Genomic DNA, 20,266 nt, shown 5'->3' with positions numbered 1-20,266 from the left:
GGCTTTCCATCACCAACAGCATAGCTGCAGTCCACACCTGGGGCACGGAAGACGGCCAGGTGGAGCAGAGGCGGCACCTGGAGTTCAGGGTGTTCCGGAAGAGCGCAGGTGAGGTCAACCACGCATCATAGCCGAAACAGCACAGATGGCATAGTTTATGTTCTGTGTAGCCAAGTTCCACAGACCTGATCTCCAAAAGAAATTGCTGCATCGTGCTGGGTTTTTTTTTATTTTATAAGAACGGGAGAGGTTGAAAATGAGAGGCGGACATTTATTCCCTCTCCTCGCCTGTTTGCTCGTTAGTACTTAAACGTATGAGGTGTCTTTACCAACCGTATTGATCCAGGAAGGCCATGTTGAAAAATGCTGTGAATCTGAGACCTGGTGCACTAGATGGGCCAGACGGCCTTCTCTCGTTTTGGACCTTTGTTTTTCATGATGCCGGGTCGTGCCCCAAAGGGTTTAAGCTCAATGCATCGCTAAGGAAGAGCCACAGCTCTGTGGATTCTCCTGGACAGACTTGATTCCTCCTTGAGCTGGGCCTGAGAAAACTGCGGTACTGCGAGTTATTTACAAGGGTACAGTCCTTCATTTCTCATGGAAATCAGTGTTTCTCACACCAGTGTTTGTCAGGTCAGGTTTAATATTTCAAACCTTTTGCCCTGGGGAATCCCAGGGCCGGTTTTCTTTACCTAATAAAGGGTTAAAAAGATCCATGTGCCAGACGTGTTTTTCCCTCCTCCAGGGACTGTTCCTGTGCTTGGGGCAGGATTAAGGACGGAAACAGGGCTGCTGAAGGGAATTAGTTAAGTGTCTGGATGCTGGGTTCCTTGAGTGTCATTGCAGCTTTCAGCTCTGTAGAAGGGAAGGGGAAGAAAAGGAAGGAAATCATACTTGCTACTCGAACATCACTCTGCAGGAGGAGTTCTCACGGGCTGAAACCAGTTTAACTACCTCCACATTTTATTGTTGCAAATGTGAAACTGATGTTCTTGGGGAGGCATTCGGCATATTTCTAAGACACACACTTTGAAAGAATATCCTTTTAAAATGAAGAGAGGTTTGTGAGAAACCTCAGTCTCGAAGTGTAGGGGCACAGCACACGGCCGATGAGGCGAGCGGCCTTTACCCCCGAGAAACGCGAGCTGAAACGGGGGAACGGTGGAGGCCGTGAAAGACTTACGTGTTACGGGGCTTAGGAAAAAGTTTTGATTAAAAGGTTTTTCGTTCATCGAGTGAAAAGAGCGTCTTGCACCGACACATTTTCACTATGGTTGACTACTTAGTGCACCTGCGCACGACAGCCACTAGGGGGAGACGGACCCTGCAAGAGGCGGCTCCACTCGTTGGTCTGCAAATTGTTTCTGAGGCGCGCAGGAGCGAGATCTGCCAATAAGCTGCTGCACCCTAAGTCAAAAAAGAGGTAGCTGCAGCCGTTACATAGCTTTTTGAACATGTTCAACTTGAGCTCCGGAGTCAAATGTATTGAATCGCAAGATTAATCGCCCCCCATGTCATCCTGGAATTTGAAAGTTAAGACGGACAGAAAACAAATATCGCCGGGAGGATGGACTGGTTGGCTGCATTCGCGGTCTGCTTTTCCGTCTTCTAGCACATTCTCCCCAACCTGTCGGCTCTCTTCCTTTAAGGAAACACAACTCCTGCAGGAGCCCTTTCATTCACGAAACCAATCCGGTACAAATCCGAGGGGACGGAAATGTTAGGATATAACGCGAGGCACGTCTGAGCGCATGTTCACGGGAGCCTAGGGGAAAAAAACAAAATAAAAGACTCGATTGTTTTGATAGTGTGACAGCGCTGCTTTAACATACAAAGCCACAGAGCCCCGGGTCTTGCAGTCACAGGCCGCAGTCGGGTCCGCACCGCCCGTGGGCGGCTCCCGGAGCCCTCCGCACGGCGGCTTTCAGAAGGGAGCGAGTGCTTTCCGTCACTCGCTCGACTGCCCATTTCAACCCCCTTTTCCCAGAGCGCCCATGCAACAGTTACCTAACTCGCGGGCTGGCCGGGCAAGCCGCCCTGCCGGCCAGCACGCCGCCAGCCACGCGAGTCTCACTTTAGAGCCTCCCCCCCCGGGCGCCCATTGGCTAGCGCTGCCAGCGCCAGGCGGCTCCTGATTGGATGGCGCGGGAGGGGGCGGGCGGGGCGAGGTCGGTCAGCGCACGTTGTGCAATACAGCTGTACCCGGACAGGTTGTTCTGTAATATACATACTGAATCCAGTGGGGCTCTGGTCAGGTGAGGAAGGCTTTGAAACGCCAAGCGTGTACGACTTCAGGACGATAGAGGAATTTCCGGCGAAATAATAATGAAGCAGAGTTGTGCTGTACCTGCATTTCTGAGCAAGCTCTGGACGTTGGTGGAAGACCCTTCTACCAATGATCTGATCAGCTGGAGCCGAGTGAGTCGCCTGTTTAAGTCCGTGACTGCGGTGCCGGGGGTGTGGGGTGTGAAGCGGTTCTATGGCCAGTCATGTCAGGGGGTGTTGAACTCGGATATTTCAAAAGCGAGATAGATAAGACTTTATTGATCCCGAAGGGAAATCGATGTGTCGGAGAGTAAATTATTTGGTTTTTGAACTGGGGGGTGCGATCTGCAGTGGGGCCAGTGGATGACTATTCTGCGTTCATATAAGACAGCGTACATTCTGCACATGCATTAGTCCTTGGGGTGTTTACAAGCGGTGTAGTATTCCAAAACTCCGAACCCCGGCCGAGCTGTTTACCCAGAATACAAACTGCGTCACAGATTCGCCTCGGTAAATCTCCCAGAGGCTGCAGCGTCTGAAATTGCGTCTGACATTTTTTAGGTCAGCATAGATGAAATTCAAAAGGTACTTTGTCACGTTTTTTTTGTTCTGCTCCCGGGGGGGAACAACAATATTGCAATATGGAAATATCTGATCTTCTAAAACCTTTGTTCAAACTTCTAGGATACCGTGTTTTTCTTTGACAAGGAGTGTTGAAATTGAAAACATTACCGTGAGTCGGGATATAGTCCTAATTTCAGACAGGGCCATCAAGACTTGTCAATATACATTTTATTTTTTTTAAATACCAGTGTCGTTTGAAGGAATGAGTTTGACGCTGAACTATTTTTTGTTGTAGAACTGCTTAAAACTGCGTATTAATTTCACAAAACAAGATGTGCGAGGTTGAGTCGAACTTGTAGTTTTTCGTGCTAGAGGAAGACGAACTTTTATAAAATGTGAAAGGACAAATCTCTGCAGCTCAGCTCACCTCCGTGAACAACAGTTCCACGTGGATCGCAAATGTGCCCCTGAACCGCTGCCTCGATTGGTTCTTTTTCTGACCTATCGGTGACCACATTTCAAGGGACGCCCCGCCCCCACCCTCTACGAGTTGTCTGATTGGTTCACCGTGAGCCTTAGGCTCACCAGTTGGAATACCAAAGGCCCAGAGGGAGGAACTCCAGGGTGCTGTTATTCATTATACAAATAAGATATGCATGCAATTCAAATAGTACAGTATCTTAAAGATGTATACAGTTTACAAACGCTTTGATTATGCACATAACACCTACAGTATTTAGATTTTACAATGGCCGTGATGGTTATTTGTTATTGTTATTGATGTTGTTCAAGCTCATGTTTATTTGTCATTCCAGCCAGATACAAGTATACAGTGAAACGAAATATCGTTCCTCCTGGTCCACGGTGCCAATACAGACAGGACACTGATACAGACATTGTAGACAGGATACACACAGTGCAAATTACAAGGCAGTACGTAATACAATCTACACACCCCACTGGGGGGGATTTAAACCCTGTCTCTGGAATTGAGGTGGGTGCAAGTAGATTCCAGGGTGTCGAGGAGCCTGACAGCCTGTAGGGAGAAGCTGTTCCAGAGTCTGGTGGAGCTGGCCCGTACACTGCGATATCTTCTCTCAGATGGTAGGGGGGCAAAGGGTTTATACAATTGCCCAGATGTTGTTGCTGCTGTCGAGAGAAGAAGACTGCAGTGGTATGGCCATGTCATGACAAGAGGTCAAGGCCTGATGACGGAGGTAGTAGAAGAGAATATGGAGGGAGAGATGGCGACAAGGCGGAAATCGCTGAAGATGCCAGGAGAGATAGGATGCGATGGAGGAGGCTATTGGGTGAGGCAACGGACCGGCTTGGGTTCGAGGCGCCACCTCAGTAGTAGTAGTAGTAGTAATTGCTGTGTTTGGCTTGGTTTTCTGGGTGCGGTCAGTAGACATTGGCTGAAGATACAGTCAGGTAATGTTTTGAAGAGAGAGAGAGAGAGGGCGATAACACTAGCCTTTATTCCCTATAGGTGGGTGTTGCACGTGATTCAGGGAAGAGGAACCAATGAACATTTGTTATCGAGCAGAATTCTATTCCTTTCCTTTCCAATGTGGTGAATTTCTGAACGGCATTTCCTCCACGTTCAGATACCTTTCTGGAGCTATGAAAATGCAGAGGCTCTGCCTGCATCGTTCTGTTGGAGCTTCAGGGTGATTTTTTTTGATGCTCTGAATGTCGCGACCTGATTTCGGGGCCCAGGTGGTACGTCCCTGAGCCCAAGCGTGCGGACCTGACCCCTGCTGTGCTGCCCAATATCCTCGCCGTGAGCCTCGGCGTCTTCACATCCGGTCCTGGCAGTGGTTTCCCAGCGCGCCTCTCAGGGCAGTGCCAGGGAACGTCCTGTACCGGAGGCTCGGTGGCCTCGAGGACCTCGGTCAGCGGCGCTCGGCTGGGCGCTGGGGATTGACCCACTTCCCAGAGCCCCAGGGGATCTCCGTGCGCGCGGAGCGGCTGTGGCCAGCCCTGGAGAAGCCGTGAAGCGACCTGGCGGAGGGTGAGCGGAGAGGGGTCTTCCTGGGCTTGCGGCCCGGGACTTCAGTAAGCTTTAAGGCCTCTTCAGCTGGAGAGTCAGGAGGACCGTTTGTGAACGAGCGATCGCCCGAAGTGCTGCTTGGATAGCACTGCTGTTCTTGCAGCAGGCGGCTTCCCTCTGGTCGCTGGTGGCAGGCGCACGAGGTGGCTGTGCAGCCTGTTGATTTCTAGGGTGGTTTAGGAACAGGCCCCCCGAGAGGTGTGTTAAAGAATCCTGGCTATATAATCACAGTAGCACAATGGTCACGGATTAGAAATAAAATCTCGGCCTTATGTATGGGTTAGGTGACCCTCCGGCCTTCAGTCCCACAGGAGAAACTTCAGTCAGACCACGACTTTAATAATAATAATAATTGCTTACACTTATATAGCGCTTTTCTGGACACTCCACTCAAAGCGCTTTACAGGTAATGGGGACTCCCCTCCACCACCACCAATGTGTAGCATCCACCTGGATGATGCGACGGCAGCCATAGTGCGCCAGAACACTCACTACACATCAGCTATCAGTGGGGAGGAGAGCAGAGTGATGAAGCCAATTCATAGAGGGGGATTATTAGGAGGCCATGATTGGTAAGGGCCAATTGGAAATTTGGCCAGGACACCGGGGTTACACCCCTACTCTTTTCGAGAAGCGCCCTGGGATTTTTAATGACCACAGAGAGTCAGGACCTCGGTTTTACGAAGGACGGCGCCTGTTTACAGTATAGTGTCCCCATCACTATACTGGGGCATTAGGACCCACATGGACCACAGGGTGAGCGCCCCCTGCTGGCCCCACTAACACCTCTTCTAGTGATGTGATTGGCTCTCTGACGTTCATGAGTTCGAGCAGGGAGCTGGGCAGCGCAGTGTGGCGGGAGGGCAGAGGCTGCCAGCTCTGCAGTCTTGTCCTGGCCGGAGCGAGAGCCCAGCTGCTGGACGCCTGGCAGTGAGCGAGCGAGCAGAGCAGCCAGTCGGTCCATAGCCCCCCTCCGCTGCCGGACCGCGAGATAAAATTCTCGCTCTCTCTCCCTCTTTCTGCAGAATGGCTCCTGCTTCCAGGTCTCCAACGAGCGCCGCTTCGCCAAGGAGATCCTGCCTCTCTACTTCAAGCACAACAACATGGCCAGCTTCGTTCGGCAGCTCAACATGTGTGCGTCTCGCCGCCTGGGGTGCTGTGGGCTTTGGAGGGGGGGTGCAGTATACAGCCATGGTGCACTGCTGATAATTGACCGGACTGCCGATGCTAAGCCTTCCTCCTTCGACGTCTGCAACGGAGCGGTTTGCTTTGAAGCTTGGGCTGCCTGTCTGTTCGCGGGGAAAACCTGAAAAATGGAGTTTTTCTAAGGGCTTGTGTCGCGGCAGAAGCGGAACACGTTTTGTCTTTGCAAAGAAGCAAATGATTTAGCAGGACGTGCACCAGAAAGGTCCACTCCACTCCACTGCAGTGCATCCCTTTGGGACCTCTAGGGACTAAATTTACACGCGTGAGCTACTTACCTGCCCATCCCTCCAATAGAATGGATCAGGAGAGATGGGTTCTTGCAATATCCATATTATTCTTAATTAATATCCGACTTCGTCTAAACCGGTTGCCCTCCCTTGTTGTTGCAGATGGCTTCCACAAGATGGCGCATGCGGATGCAGGTCTGCCCCGGGACAGGGAGGAGAGTGTGGAGTTCCGGCACCCACACTTTCAGTGTGGGCAGCTCCACCTCCTGGACCGCATAAAGAGGAAGGTGGGTAGTTGTATGCGCAGGCGTGTGTTTCAGCAGGGCGGCTGCATGCCCACGCCTGATGGCTCCCATCTTGGTTAGAAAACTCCGAGGGAGCTGTCAGGGGGAGCAGGGACGGCCGTGCTGCAGCCCCCAGCGTCCACCGTATCGGCTGCGCCACTGAGCAGCCCTGGAGTTGCCATCGGGAATGAGAGTCTCGTCGTGGTTCTGAAAACCTTTAGATAGGCCCACGCTGGTATGGGACTGGCGTTTAAATCCAAAGCATTTATGAATTCAAGATGCCGTAGCTCCCTGCCCTGCAGATGGGGGTGTTAATGTACTGTTTGTTTGAAACCTCCCCAGTCCTAATGCGTGTGCTCACTCACCTCCCCCCGGGTTCTGCCTCACTGGCGCTGCCCTGCAGGTGTCTATTAGCCGGGGAGGGGAGGAGGGAAGGATGAAGCAGCAGGAGTTCTCCCAGATCCTCCTCGACATCCGTCAGGTGCAGTGCTGCCAGGAAGTGGCGGACTCCAAGCTTCTGGCTATCAAACGGTGAGCTGGTCCGCTTCGTTCCCTGCGCGGCCCCTATATGAACTGCCCCCTGCCGTGCCGGCTTCCTTTGTGCAGAGTAGTGCTGAAAATTCACACAGCCGGCCATCAAGCCCATCGCTCTTAAAAACAGTGCTGACGTGCATCTTCTGCTTGCTCCCGTCGCATTTATCTGATTGGTTGTTCACTCTTGTAGATCGCCGCAGGCTTTTCTCAGTATGGTATGCGGTCTTGTGTTTCCGGTCTGGGGAAAACAACGATTGGTGTAATAAAAAGCACTGCCTGAGTGAAGCAGCTTAACACCAAATTGCTCCAAATGAAGTTGCAGATTCCTGAAAGGAGATTTACGTGTTTTTCAGTATTTTGTCTTAACGCCACGAGTGGGAAAAGCTTGAGGGCTTCTCTTAGTTTCAAGGGCAGCAGCTGAGATGGCCCAATTAATACCGGCACGTTTTGACGGCCACAGTTTTCATAAATAAGACTTTTTTTTCAGGTAATAAGACTGCTAAATCAGGCAATAAGACTGTTAACCTGCAGCTCCTTTACCAAATCACCTGTAATGGGTACATGGACACACAGTTTTCACTGTATTCAGCATAACTGCACTACTTGTATATATTGCATACACCATGGACACATAGCAGCTCTACTCATATTGAGTTTTATTCCATTTCTATTACATCTATTATTATGTTATCTTATTTTCGTAACCTTAATTTTGTGGATTTTGTGATTGTTGTGATTCTTGTGATTTTTGTGAGCTCGCAGAAAGGACATTTCATTGCCAGCAACTACTGCTGCACGCTGTATTTGTGCATTTGTGCTGTGCATTTGATAAATACACTTTGATTTGATTCGATTTGAAATGGCCAGCAGGTGTGTGACTCGTTCAGCCGGAGGTGCGACTGCTGTGTCTCTTTTCCTACCCGCCAGGGAGAACGAGAGCCTGTGGAACGAGGTGGATTCTCTGCGGCAGAAATACCAGCAGCAGCACAAAGTCATCCGCAAGGTGAGGAGCAGCCCGTGGCTCCTGAGTGCAGGGTGGCAGTCGGCTCACAAGGAACTCTGACCACGTGATGCACATCCCGATCTTCCTGGTTTGTCATTTTCAAGCTGTCCGAGTGACCAGAGCAGGAAACAAAATGACATAGGTTTGGATGCTTTTAGCTGGATGGCAGGGACTGGGCTTGTAATTGCACTGAATCAACCACTGTTGAAAAAAACTTTGTAAAATTCTTTATATAGACTTTTACCAGGCTAATTTAATTTTTTGATTGCGTAGACATATCTTTAGAATTGTGGTCTCAAAGTCAGCGATTTTTATTTCATGTGTGCGTCTACAAGGATTCCCCGAAGGCTGTACCTCTAAGAAACGGTAAGACTAAGACCGTTATAAAAGCCTTGATGACATTTTTCACATTATTTGGACTTCCTAAATCAGTTCAATCTGGCCAGGGTTCGGACTTCCTGTCAGTAAGGCATGAGTTAGGCATTAAGCAGTATAGGTCTCCTGTTTACCACCCTGAAAGTCAGGTGCTCTGGAGAGGTTTCACCAAACTGTTAAGAACGTGATTCGGACTTGCTTTGATGCTGAAAAATAGTGGGATGAAGGAATTCCTTTGCTTTTATTTGCTGTTAGGGAGACTGTTTAAGAATCGCTAGGTTTAAGTCCATTTGAATTCGTTTTCGGACCTACGGTCAGAGGGCCACTTGAGCTCCTTGTAGAGAAATTCTTGTCTGATGACGACGAGCATTTGAATCTCCTTGAGTATGTTTCAGACTTTCGCACATGACTTAAAAAATCTTAAATCAACTCAAAAATCAAAGCACAATTGAACGTAAATTTGCACCTGGTGAGAGCGTACTTGGTTTACATCCTGTTCCTAGAAAACCACTCGAAGATGGGGATTTTGGTCCTTTTGTTATTGACAAAAAATTAAGTGATTTAAAATATGTTTTAAAAACCCCTGACAGGCACAGACAGAAAAGATTGTGTCATGTGAACATGTTAAAAAGCCTTATGCAGACAGAAATAGTGCTAAGAATGTACATCCTGTAAATTGAGTTAGTTCTGACCCTGCCAGGCTGAAAATGATTTTTGTGAAAACTTTTATGTTCCTTCCGTCTCAGCAAAGCTGGAAAAATCAGAAATTCTTTGAAATCTGGACTCAGAATTGTCGCATCTTCCACAATATGACTGGGATCAATTGAAACAGATTCTTCACAAGTTCGAACATTTCCAGATGTTCCGACCAGGACTGACAAAATCTTTCACGATGTTGACGTTGGCAATTCTTTACCAGTGAAACAACAATCCTTAAAGACTGAATCCCATTAAACAAAGGTACATGATGAAATTCAGTATCTTTCTGACAATTACCTAATTGAACCTATCAAAAGCAATTGGAGCTCTCTGTGCATCATTGTACCAAAACCTGATAGAAGCTACCGGATGTGTACCAACTACAGGAACGTCAACAGTTTGACTAAGACAGACACATTTCCAATCCCTCGCATCGATGACTGTATTGATAAGATGGGGAATGCCAAATTTGTAACCAAATTTGATTTACTCAAAGGATTTTGGCAAGTTCCTCTTACGGACTGTGCTAAAGAAATCTCAGTTTTGGTTACACCAGATGGACTCTTCCAGTATAAAGTGATGCCGTTTGGCATGAAAAATGCACCGGCAACATTTCAACGTCTCGCCAACAACATCATTTCTGGTCTCAGTGGTTGTGAAGCCTACATTGCAGACGTACTGCTTTACAGTCATACGTGAGAAGTGATCTCGGAGGATTCTCGAACGACCGAGTGACACCAGGCTTACGATCAACCTCACCAAGAGTGAATTTGGATGTGCCGGTTTAAATTATTTAGGACGGGATTATTGTCGGCCAGGGTCAGGTTAAACCTACTGATGCTAAGGTCTGTACTATTTCTGTTTTCCCTAGTCCTGAGGGTAAGAAACAACTGCTGCGCTTTCTTGGTATGGCTGGTTATTACAGAAAACTTTGTCCAAATTTCTCTTCTATTACTGAGCCTCTGACTCACTAAGAAAAAATATTACACTTGTGTGGTCAGGAGAACGTGAAAGGGCGTTCGGAGAACTTGGAGCCATTCTGAAAAGCGCTCCAGTTTTGTCAGCACCAAATTTCAATTCACAATTCAAAAAAGCTGCTGATGCAAGGGACGCTCCGGCTGGTGCCCTTCTGTTGCAAGAAGGCAAAGAAGGGGTGGATCATCCGATTTGTTACTTTTCACGAACAATCTTACTTTCAACAACAATCGGAGAAATGACTACCATTGAAAAAGAATGTGGATCTCTGATTCTAGCCTTGCAGCACTTTGAGGTGAACGTTACCTCTTCAAGTCTACCCATCACTGTCTTTAGTGCTCAAAACCCCCTCGTGTTTATTGATAAATTGGAAGATAAGAACCAAAGATTTTTGAGGTGGAGTTTGATATTCCAGGAATATAATCTGGACATAAGGCATACTAATGGGAAAGACAATTTAATTACCGACTCTCTCTAGAATATCATTTGTTCATGTTGTCAGATTGCACACTGCGTACGATATGATAGTCTCATGTATATTTTGTTTTGTTCTTGCATATCCTTTCATTTTGGTTTATGATTAAAAGAAAGTTTTCTTGACAATAACTTACTTTTCTTCAAGAGGGGGAGTGTTACGGATAATTCTTTGCGTATTTGCCAGAACGTTTGTCATTTCTAATTCATATAACTTTCTGTAAATAATTACTACTATTGACTGGAATATTCTAGAACGGTCACATGAGGTGTCTAGAAGTTTCTAGACTCGATCCAGGTATAGAAAAGGGGGATCGACTGATTGGCGGGAAGAGTAAAGAAAGAGAGAGAGAGCAGAGAAGAGGGATTCAGTACTCTTTTTAGATCACCTCACTTATAGATCAGATTCATATTCGGATTTACCGTTCGTCGAGGGACTTTGGCCATCGAACTTGGCCACTGGTGTTACTTCGCTTTGGTGAAATTTCACAAATTGAAAAGGAAATCATAAGAACAGCTTAATCTACTGAAAAGTCACGGAAGTGCATTAATGGACAAAAGCCTTAGATACGCGAACCTTTGTTGTTGTTGTAGTTGTTTTTTTTTTTTACTCATCATAAGTATTATTGGTTATTATAATTATTTTATTTTTCTTTTGTGGTTATTGTAAATTTGTAAATACAAAAAAAAAAATGAATCGCTAACTACCTTTACTTTTCTGTACCGTAACAATATACAAGTGTTCAGCTTATGCGTTCAACATCTGATTAAAATTATTCTCTGTAAAAAAGTGTATACTTCATTTGTAATGCCACCAAAAGGGACACCACAGGAAAGGGCTGGATAGTTTCACCAGGCACTTCACGTGCACGGAGTGATGAGGCACCAATGGTTCTCTCTTTTCTTTTGTTAGATTATTCATTTCATTGCCAGCATGGCCCAGTCCAAAGGCATCACAGGCAGAAAGAGGAAGCTGTACGTATCTTCACCTCATACCTGACCTCCGTGCGCGTTGCGGCTCTGTCTGGGCGTGTGCTCTCTGAATCGAGCGAGGTGTGCATGTTCCTCTGATCAAGAAGAGCCCCCTGCTTGCCGGGATAATGTAGACAATGTAGCCATGCTGAAAGAAGTATCTTCTGTGGCTTTGTTTCATTGAACCTGAGCAGCCCTGTGTGACTTGTCTGCCTCTCTACCGCAGTCCTTTAATGATCGACAATTCCGGACTGTCCCACTCCCATCCCAAGTACAGCCGGCCAATCACCATGGACTCCAGCCAGGAGACCTCAGTTTTCCACGGGATTCCGGTGAGTGGGGACACAGACTTCTCTGGAGTTGACAAGCATTGGTTGTTCAGTGTCCAACGTGAGCATTTTCAACCCCAGGAATACAATATCTGGTGTCTTAGGCTGCTGTCTACGTCTTATGCACTTGTTCAAACTTATTGAGCACAAAACATCTCGGGAATTTGCTGACCTTTAATCTATAAGAGTTAAATGCTAAAACACCTCGTCCCATCCTTGTTTCAGTCTTCTCTGTGTGAGGGTGTCTTCTACTTTAAAAAAAAAACGTGAATTAATCATTATAATAGTTGATTTTAATGAACAATGATAGTGTTATTTTAAAGATGTGCTTTCTCGTTAGGTCAGGCACGCTATCCATTATTTAAGTAAAACATACCCCAGTGGTATTCCTCGGAGAGACATTAATATCACAGATTTGAAAAATGTAATTTTCAGGCACAGATCTCTTCCTGATGCTTAGTTAAGTTTTATTTAATAGCAAAATACTTGTCACATTCTCCAAAGAGTCCATGACACAGCGTGCAGTGTCTTGTAAATGAGATGCGAGGGGGCGTGGCTGGTGGGCGGGGTCTTTGCTTTGTGTGCTCTGTGTGGTTAGCAGACTCATGGGCTCAGTTCCCTGTGGGTTGTGTCCCCAGCTGGGCTCCAAGACCCTGGGACCCTTTGAAAATGGCAGCGTGTATCCGAATGGCATGGTCATCTCGGACATCACAGACCTGCTGGAGCAGCGGGAAGCTGATTTGTGCCAGGGGTCTTCTCCCGGGGGCAGCAGGTAACAGGAGAGATGGTGTCTGTGGGTGTCTGTGGGTGTCTGTGGGTGTCTGTGGGTGTCTGTGGGGGTGCTGGATTTTCAGCAGAGCCTTGAATTAAAAAACGTGTCTGAACATGATTGCACAGCTATTCACACCCCTGTTCTTTAATAATTCAGAGCTCTACAGCTTGTGGGCAAAATTAAAAAAAAAAAGATAAACCTGTAACAGCACATTATTTGTTCATTGATCTAAAAGTGATCTAAGCTGTGCTCGAACAAAGTCCTTCTGAAGTCAATGAATGACTTTACCCTGGTTAATAACTTGGTTATATTCCAAGACACTGCATTCAGTGTGAAAGGAGAGGGAAGAGAAGCCTGATAGGCCCTTATACCGCTGCAGTCCTGTTGTTCCGGACTAGATGTAAAAATCTGAGACGAGGGAGGTGTGATCGCCTGCAGGCAGGCAGTCTGACTCTTGCAGTGGTGCCGGGGTTGTGGAAGAGGGCCGAGGATAGGGATGGTTTCCTCCCTTTTGTCGGGTTGTTAAGAGCTTCCTCTGTTCTCTCCAGGAGCTTTAAGGAATTCTGACTTCTTTGTCGCAGCAGAAATCAGCAGCTGCGTCTGTAGCAGGGCCTGGAGATTTGCTCCATGCACTCCCCTCTCTCAGTGTAAAGGCGTGCCTCCTGCCCTCCCCGCAGTGCTTGTTCGTCTTGCATCTGGCCCCAGTCCTGGTGGGAGTGTCTGGGGTGGCTTTCCTGCTCCCACTGTACTTGCTCTGTGCATGTGCGCTCAGGGACACCACAGGGATCTGCCCCTTAGTCTTCCCTGAGTCTTGGTCTCTGAGGTTTAGGTGGGTGCGTGAGGTTTTTCTGCAGCCACACAGCAGTTCTGTCTGTGTTTCTCCCTGAGCCAAACACGCAGAACCAGGTCACCCGAGTTTACAGTCCAAGAGCAAGGCTACGTCACCCAAGTGCAGCTCTGCCTGGGTTCTAGTGCCGCCCATGAAAGTCTGCAGATCTGGGAGATGATGTTGAAGGTCACCACCAGTGCGCAATATGGTATTGCTATCTTGGGAAATTCACCGTCACCAGGTTCATATTTGGTGTGCTTTCTGCATTGCTGCCTTTTGTCCTTATGTGTGTGTGTGTGTTTATGCGTGCTTGCTACTGAAAAACAGCCTCTGCGGCCTTGGGAGTATAACTCCGTTTATTTTCCAGTGTCAGACATAAAGTAAAAGATTTAAAGGCTAACAGTGAGAAAACAGCTGTGTAGATAAGCCCCCTTTTTTCCTGCGCTCATTCCTTTCGAAGAGTCGTCCTGATGTGGTAAGTGGGTTTTCAGTTCTTCTCCCCGATCTTGTTAAGGGCTTTCCTCCCAGTGCTTTCAAAGGGAGACCCAGAAACCAGGCCGTGAATTCTTCCTGTCGCTGCAGCTGCTGAAAACCATCCAGTGCATCATGGGAAGGGTGATCTGGACAGGGCTTTGTGGGAATCTGGAGAGTTCTCCATCGGGGGCAGCTGGGGCAGTCCATGCCCATGTTGATTTCTTTTCCATTTGAAAGACCTTTTCCACACCTGTACAACTGGGATGAGAACAGTGGAACTGGGCAGCAGCTGTCCTGTGTACACTTGCCTGCTCCACTGCTTCAGTGTTAAAACATTTTATATCGTTTTTTTGTGTGTGCCAAAAACCAGCCCAGACAGTCCTGTGTACACTGGGGAGTCTTGGGAGTGCTTAGAGCAGATTCCTCCAGGCACAGCATAACAGTCATGTCTGCCTCAGGCCTCTGCTGCTTTTCACCCCTGTGCTGATGCTGGTTCTGTGTTTTTTTTGTGTGAACCTATATACAGTGTGGATTTCTGTTACATTTCCCTTGAATTCCTTAATGCTCTCTGCTGGTCTCCTTTATCCTATATCCTATCCCAGATCCTATAGTTCCCTACTTAACACAACTAAAACCGCAACCTCATTCTCTTCCTGATCCTGGGTACTGAAATCTCACACGTTCCGAGCTTCTCTCGGTAAGGGACTGTCGTGTCATGTCTTCACAAGGGGGCTGTGTTAAGGTAGCGTGGTGTAATTCTGGTCATTCTGTGGTAAGCTGATGATGTCAACAAGAACTGTGTCACTAATGTTGGTGGGTGGCAGGGGAGTGAGATGTATGACGTAAGAACTTGTAACATGATCACAGGTGGGTCAGATCTTTGTGGATTGAAACCAGGTATTGTATAATTCACTTCAAAAGCTCTTAGGAGTCCTTAGAAGTTTCTCTGATTCTGTCATAGCAAGAGCTGCTTCATCAGGAAACTTGTAAATCATGCTGATGGCGTGCAGGTCTCCACTGAAAGACTGTGGCCAGGAAGCTGTTATAGGTTTCCTAGGCACGTTCTTAAATGTTTTCCTGCTCCATGCCCATCCACAGAGGGGTTTGTCTTGCTTTTCCTGTGCTCACCTGGCCTTCAACCAAGGTGTGCATGTGGAAGTGTGCCTTGAGTGTTGTGGCTGTGTTTTCATATGTCTCTACTCCCTCCGCTGTGCGGACAGCCCCCTACACGTGAGCCACAGGCCCTTGCTGACGGAGGCCATTGTCCTAGAGGGCTTAGACAGCACCCCGCTGTCGCCCCTCAATCCTGTGGACCTCTGCAGCGCGCTGCTGGACGACTGCATGCCTGGCGGGCCAGAGAAGAGTGCCAGCGAGAGGTAGGCATGCTCCTTTTCATCTCCGCTGCCCAAACTGCTAAAAAAAACGGAGGTTGTTTTCCTGGGAGAGCAGACAAGTCTGTCATGGCTAATATGAAGATTCTGTCAGAGTATCCGCCTTATTCTAACCCACAAGCCACTAAGAACAGCACCGTTGCAAACAAGACGAGGCCGTCTGTCCCATTCAGTAGTTAGTAGCTAATTGAACCTTTTATTGAAAGGATCCATCCTGGGCGGCTTGTGCCACACTCCCACTTCCCGTCACGTAAAGAGAGCCTTTCTTGCTCTCATCTTAACTCTCCATCTGGGAATGTCTGTTGTCTAATCACATGTAGCAGAGCTGGTTTGGACACGGTGACGTCATCGCCCTCCCTGCATGTGGCAGGGACCTCAGCCGCCTGGGCTGGGGGAGGTCTCCTTCAGCTCACTCGGCTGGTTCCTTGTTGCGTTGCGCTGGAGACCCGGGTTCGCGCCCAGGTGTTGTGGGACAAAGCGGCGAGGGCATGAGCCCGCGCCGAACCCCGACGGTCACACACGCACCCACGTTTTTCAAATTCTTCAGATGTTTTGGACTCGCATCTTGAGCGTGGGACGGAGCAGAATGCCGGGCAAATTTAGGAATTTCAGAAACGGGGCCTACGCGAGACTGGGTTTTTAACCTGCAGTCGTGCGAATACTAATCCAGCCTTCTGCAGAGATGCCCAGAGGGTGGCGGGTGTGACTCCGTGCTCTGCTCTCCTCCCCCTGACCTCTCCAGGGCCGAGCTGACCGATGCCCTGGACGTGATCGACTCCAGCCAGCCGCAGGTCCCCTCCTCCCCCGACGCCTCGCGCCCCAGCCTGGACCTGCTCCGAGAGGCAAGTTCGGCTCTCCTGTGTAAAAACGGCGCGCCTGTGTGGCTGTTCGCGCAGAAGACCTACTGATCCGTGGCCTGGAGTCTCAGGATCTGTGCGGGTTTTTTGCAAATGGACAAATGGCTATCGCCCTGACTAGCTCTGCCAGGCTTTGCCCACTGTGTTACTTCAGTCCACCAGCACCTGAATTACAAGACTGACCCCTAAATCACCGTGCCATTGCTCTGGATGACTGGCTGTTCTAGTTTCTTGATACCCTTATTAATGAAATAGTTTTAAACTTCCAGTCTGATAAATTCTCCTCGGAAAGCATGCTTTAAACTCGTAGGCTTCTCATGATAGCTGGGCCTCTGTGTGGTTTTCCGTTTCAGAAGACAAAAGACTGCCACTTTGGTTAAGATTAAAACTGGCGCTTGCTTTTTTCCAAATGCTGTTCAACGCGAGGTGATCATTTTACAGCAGCATGAGGATTTATTCTTTTCTCTTCCCATCCCCTCAGCTCTTCAGCCCCACGTCCTTCCTGAGCTCGGCCTACCTGGACGCAGAGGAAGACCAGCTCCTCAAGGTGAGTGCGGGGTACGGCTCGCCCAGGTGGTCCCCGCTCCTGGGAACTGCTGTACAGGAAAGAGGGATTATCGCTCGCCTGGCAAAAGACCGGCTCAGTCACTTCTCAGTCTGCTGTACCCTTGACCTGAGCGTCTGCGGTCATTAAAGGGTTAAAGGATTCCCACACTGCAGCAAGACTGCTCCTGCTGTTCCCGATCTTAACCGCTGCGCGGGCTGGGGAGAGCACTGTGTTGTCCAGGGTGGGAGCGGTCTTGGCTTTGCTGTGTAAGAATGGCACACAGTTGAGTACTACACTGCACTGCACGGAGCTGAGGACAGGAGGAGAGTCTGTGCTAGTGGTCCGCATGGGCAGCCCCCTGACCCCAGTGTTTCCTTTCCCCAGAGATGCTCTGAGAGTGCAGAGGAGGACCGTGGTCACTCACAGCCGCAGAAGATCAAAGGTAACGGAATTTAACTCTGGTCTTCAGCCTGGGGCTGCGAGACAGTCGCTTTCTGATTGACGCAGACCCAGACCAGACCTTTTGTTGTGTTTGTTTCAGCTGGGGTCACTTGGTATGTTTTTGATTGGTTTGAACCAAAGTATTAGATTTTATTTATTGTTAAAAGAAATCATGTTCGCATGGATTCGCAGCACAGTCCAGCGAAGGTTGGAAATGAGTTTTAATTGTAAAGAAAACTGAATTGTAACTGAAGGAGACACACGCAAGGTGTATTTCCCACAGAGCCCTGAATTACAGCTGTGTTATAGAGGGTTTTTAGTCTGAGTCCAGCCATGTTATTGGCATGAATGGGTGTTTATCCACTTGTGGCCCAGTGGCTCTTCCTGAGGCGACACAGACAACAGCAGGCGTTTGTTTAAACTGCCTGCAGCCAGGTCAGGAGTAACGACCTCAGGACAGAGTCAGATCTCTACCATCTGAATTGCACAAGCATGGGAAAAGAGCGTGGTCGATAAGCACCAATCGGGCTCGAAGCCGAGTGGACGAGATAAGGCAGCGATAGGAAGGGGATGGAGTTCTGAAATCCTGCTCTGCTGGTGCTCTCTCTCCTAGCGGAGATGGTGCAGTACGGAGCCCCGCAGGAGGGCTGCGAGGAGGAGGACATTCTGCCCACACTGCTGCAGCTGGCACAGGAGGTGTCCAACACTGGCCCCTGCCCTGGCGAGCTGACGCCGGGCCCCGCGCCCCCCGCGCCCGGCCTGGCGTGCAGCTGAACGGGCTGGCTGGAGCACGAGAGAAGAGCGCTGGCGTCGTACAGTCGATTCTCCGCCCGCTGTCTCCCTCGCTGCTCACTGCTCACCGCACAGGCAGAGGTGTCTAGTGAGCAGAAAGGACTAAAAACGGTAGGGGTCTGGGAGCTGGTGTTGGGATCGTATCTGTCATCATGTGCACGGTTTTCTGCCCTGAGAAATGCTCTATCCTGCCCTCCAGTGGTAGGAAGGAGTGGAACAGCCCTCTGGTTGTGTTGCAAAGACGTCGCCCCCTCATGGGAATTCTGTGAAAGTGCATGTAGGCACTTCCCCCCTCCCCCAAAAAATGGATGGACAGTATGTCCATTTTCTAACAATGTGTCTCTCTGCTGGTTCTGGAGAGCCCTGAGGGTTAAAGGCCTGAAAACAGCTGTGATTTTGACCAGTGAAGTTGCACATTAATTCAGCTCCTGCTGTTCTTCAGGCTCAGGACTAATACTGACTAATAATACTTTAGTACTATAGTAATATATGTGCTCTTTGAGGTTAACCAACCAGAATTGCTGTTTTGCTATATGGCCATCTAGTGGTAGTTCTGGGGAAGTGCATGTTGCTAAAGTCCTCCCGGGTCGAGTCGTAGTGTGCAGCAGTCCCCCTTGTGGACATGCTTAGGAATTACATGCCGGTTGTCTCTACTGTGTGTCAGTAAAAAAGGTAAAAAGTAAAAAAATTGACTGTATCTGGGAAATGTAGCGCTTTTCTCCCTCTTGGCTTTCTCAGTGGTACTGTGAAAATGGTAGATCTGGTATGTTCTGAACATGTGGTGTGAACTAGAAGGAATTCGTGATATTGGCCAGCAGAGAGGCATTTTGAGGGTTTCAGTGCTAGAGCTCCTTAGCATGTCTTAGGAGAGAAAAATCACACAAAATGAGTGGTGTCCAGAAATCGTGTGACCCTGCGACATTATTCTGTACAATGTGTTGGTGGTGGTGGGGAGGGGGGTCAGGGGAGAGGAAAAGGGGTGTCTAGGACGTTCAGCTCTGGCCCTTGGAGTCTCCCCGTGGGGCGCACAGGTGTTGCTCTGAAGTGCCATTACTGCACACAGGCTGCTGTGTGGTAAATCCTGCCAGTTCTGGGCAACCTTGTTCCTTTTCCTGGGCTGCTGAGCGGCTCTTAACTTCATGGGTGTGTCTTGGGCTCCCAGGGCAATCTGTCCTTGTGTTGAATGTGTCCCTACACATGCTGCCATGCAAACATCTGAGACACCGTCTACAGGAAACTGCAACACGCGTAGGTTAACTGAGCAATGCAAATATGCTTGAAGCCCTTGCGATCATTCTCTATTACAACAGCTTTGATATTAATGCCAAATCTGTTGATTCGTTTGGGAGAAAAGATTACAATCTTGTCATTTAGGAATCTTTAATGCGCATTTATCAGAAGCTCCCAAAACCTGACCTCACCAGCTGAATTGAACCCACACGCGAGTGGTGAATGAGTGTAGTGACCCCCGAGTCATCTCATTCACCCGACAGGGCTGATTGAATCCTTGTCAGGTGTTCCTCCCCGTGCCTCCATAAAGATAAAAGCTACTGCTGGCTTAGAACAAGCTGACTGGCACGTCAGGAGAGAGTCAACATTGAGTTGTGTCTGTGCAGCGCAGGCGAAGGGAGTGTGCACAGTGTCCGAGATGTTTGTGTAGCAGCAGGGTTGTATGCAGGTATGGTCTGTGACCTGCCAGCTAACTGGAGCCAAGCACAGCTGCAAACCTTGCTGACAAAGGCCAGATGTTCTTGGCAGCCATTTAGCAGTCCAGCTGTTTGTTTAGCCTGGTGACCAAGAGGAGAAAAGACTGTAATTGATTTTGGGATTGCAAAAGAAAAATCTCTATTTGACACTAAAAAGATGTAATAAAAACATTTAGTTTTGTTTTGTTAATAGCACTTTCACCCAAGTGTGATGTCTAGCATCATCTGATGTTTTGTTCAGTTTGTGTTTGTGATCCTGTGTGTGTGTGAGGGTGTAGCTCACTCTTAAGTGTTATTCCACTGTTTGTGACTGCTGCTGGCTTTTGTAGGCATTTGGCTACTGACCGTTCTGTACAGCACACATTGCACTTAAGAAATATCTTGTATTTTATTAAACAAAAACTTTTGGAAATATCCAAGGCTCATGAATAGACTATTTTATGGAGTGTCATGTCTTGAGTTCTGAAGTAATCTCATTTACAATACAATGGGCGCCC

The 20,266-nt window shown here is 48.4% G+C and overlaps 1 protein-coding gene across 2 annotated transcripts; it reads left to right on the top strand.

The window, feature by feature from the left end:
- Positions 1-2,141: 2,141 nt before the first annotated feature.
- On the top strand, positions 2,142-20,183 carry LOC148654006 (heat shock factor protein 1). 2 transcript variants are annotated; one of them, XM_088597153.1, is made up of 13 exons: positions 2,142-2,255; positions 5,908-6,016; positions 6,478-6,602; positions 7,003-7,130; positions 8,061-8,136; positions 11,573-11,634; positions 11,858-11,963; positions 12,599-12,732; positions 15,256-15,411; positions 16,169-16,268; positions 16,765-16,830; positions 17,215-17,272; positions 17,885-20,183. In XM_088597153.1, the coding sequence occupies exons 2-13, from the start codon at positions 5,986-5,988 to the stop codon at positions 18,043-18,045; spliced, it is 1,203 nt and encodes a 400-aa protein (XP_088453279.1). In that variant the 5' UTR covers positions 2,142-2,255; positions 5,908-5,985; the 3' UTR covers positions 18,046-20,183. The 2 variants fall into 2 exon arrangements, with proteins under 2 accessions (XP_088453279.1, XP_088453278.1); XM_088597152.1 differs by having other exon boundaries at positions 2,168-2,418.
- Positions 20,184-20,266: the final 83 nt, after the last annotated feature.

The sequence above is a fragment of the Lepisosteus platostomus genome, chromosome 10 (assembly GCF_059453375.1).
Source record: "Lepisosteus platostomus isolate fLepPlt1 chromosome 10, fLepPlt1.hap1, whole genome shotgun sequence".
NCBI lineage: Eukaryota > Metazoa > Chordata > Actinopteri > Semionotiformes > Lepisosteidae > Lepisosteus > Lepisosteus platostomus.
This window is presented reverse-complemented; position numbering and strand designations above follow the sequence as displayed.

Excerpts from the sequence above, each read along its gene's own strand:
- LOC148654006 (XM_088597152.1), top strand. The coding sequence starts at position 2,326 with ATGAAGCAGAGTTGTGCTGTACCTGCATTTCTGAGCAAGCTCTGGACG. Across the intron at positions 11,964-12,598 it reads CAGTTTTCCACGGGATTCCG|CTGGGCTCCAAGACCCTGGG; the intron begins GTGAGTGGGGAC and ends TTGTGTCCCCAG. Across the intron at positions 17,273-17,884 it reads ACAGCCGCAGAAGATCAAAG|CGGAGATGGTGCAGTACGGA; the intron begins GTAACGGAATTT and ends TCTCTCTCCTAG.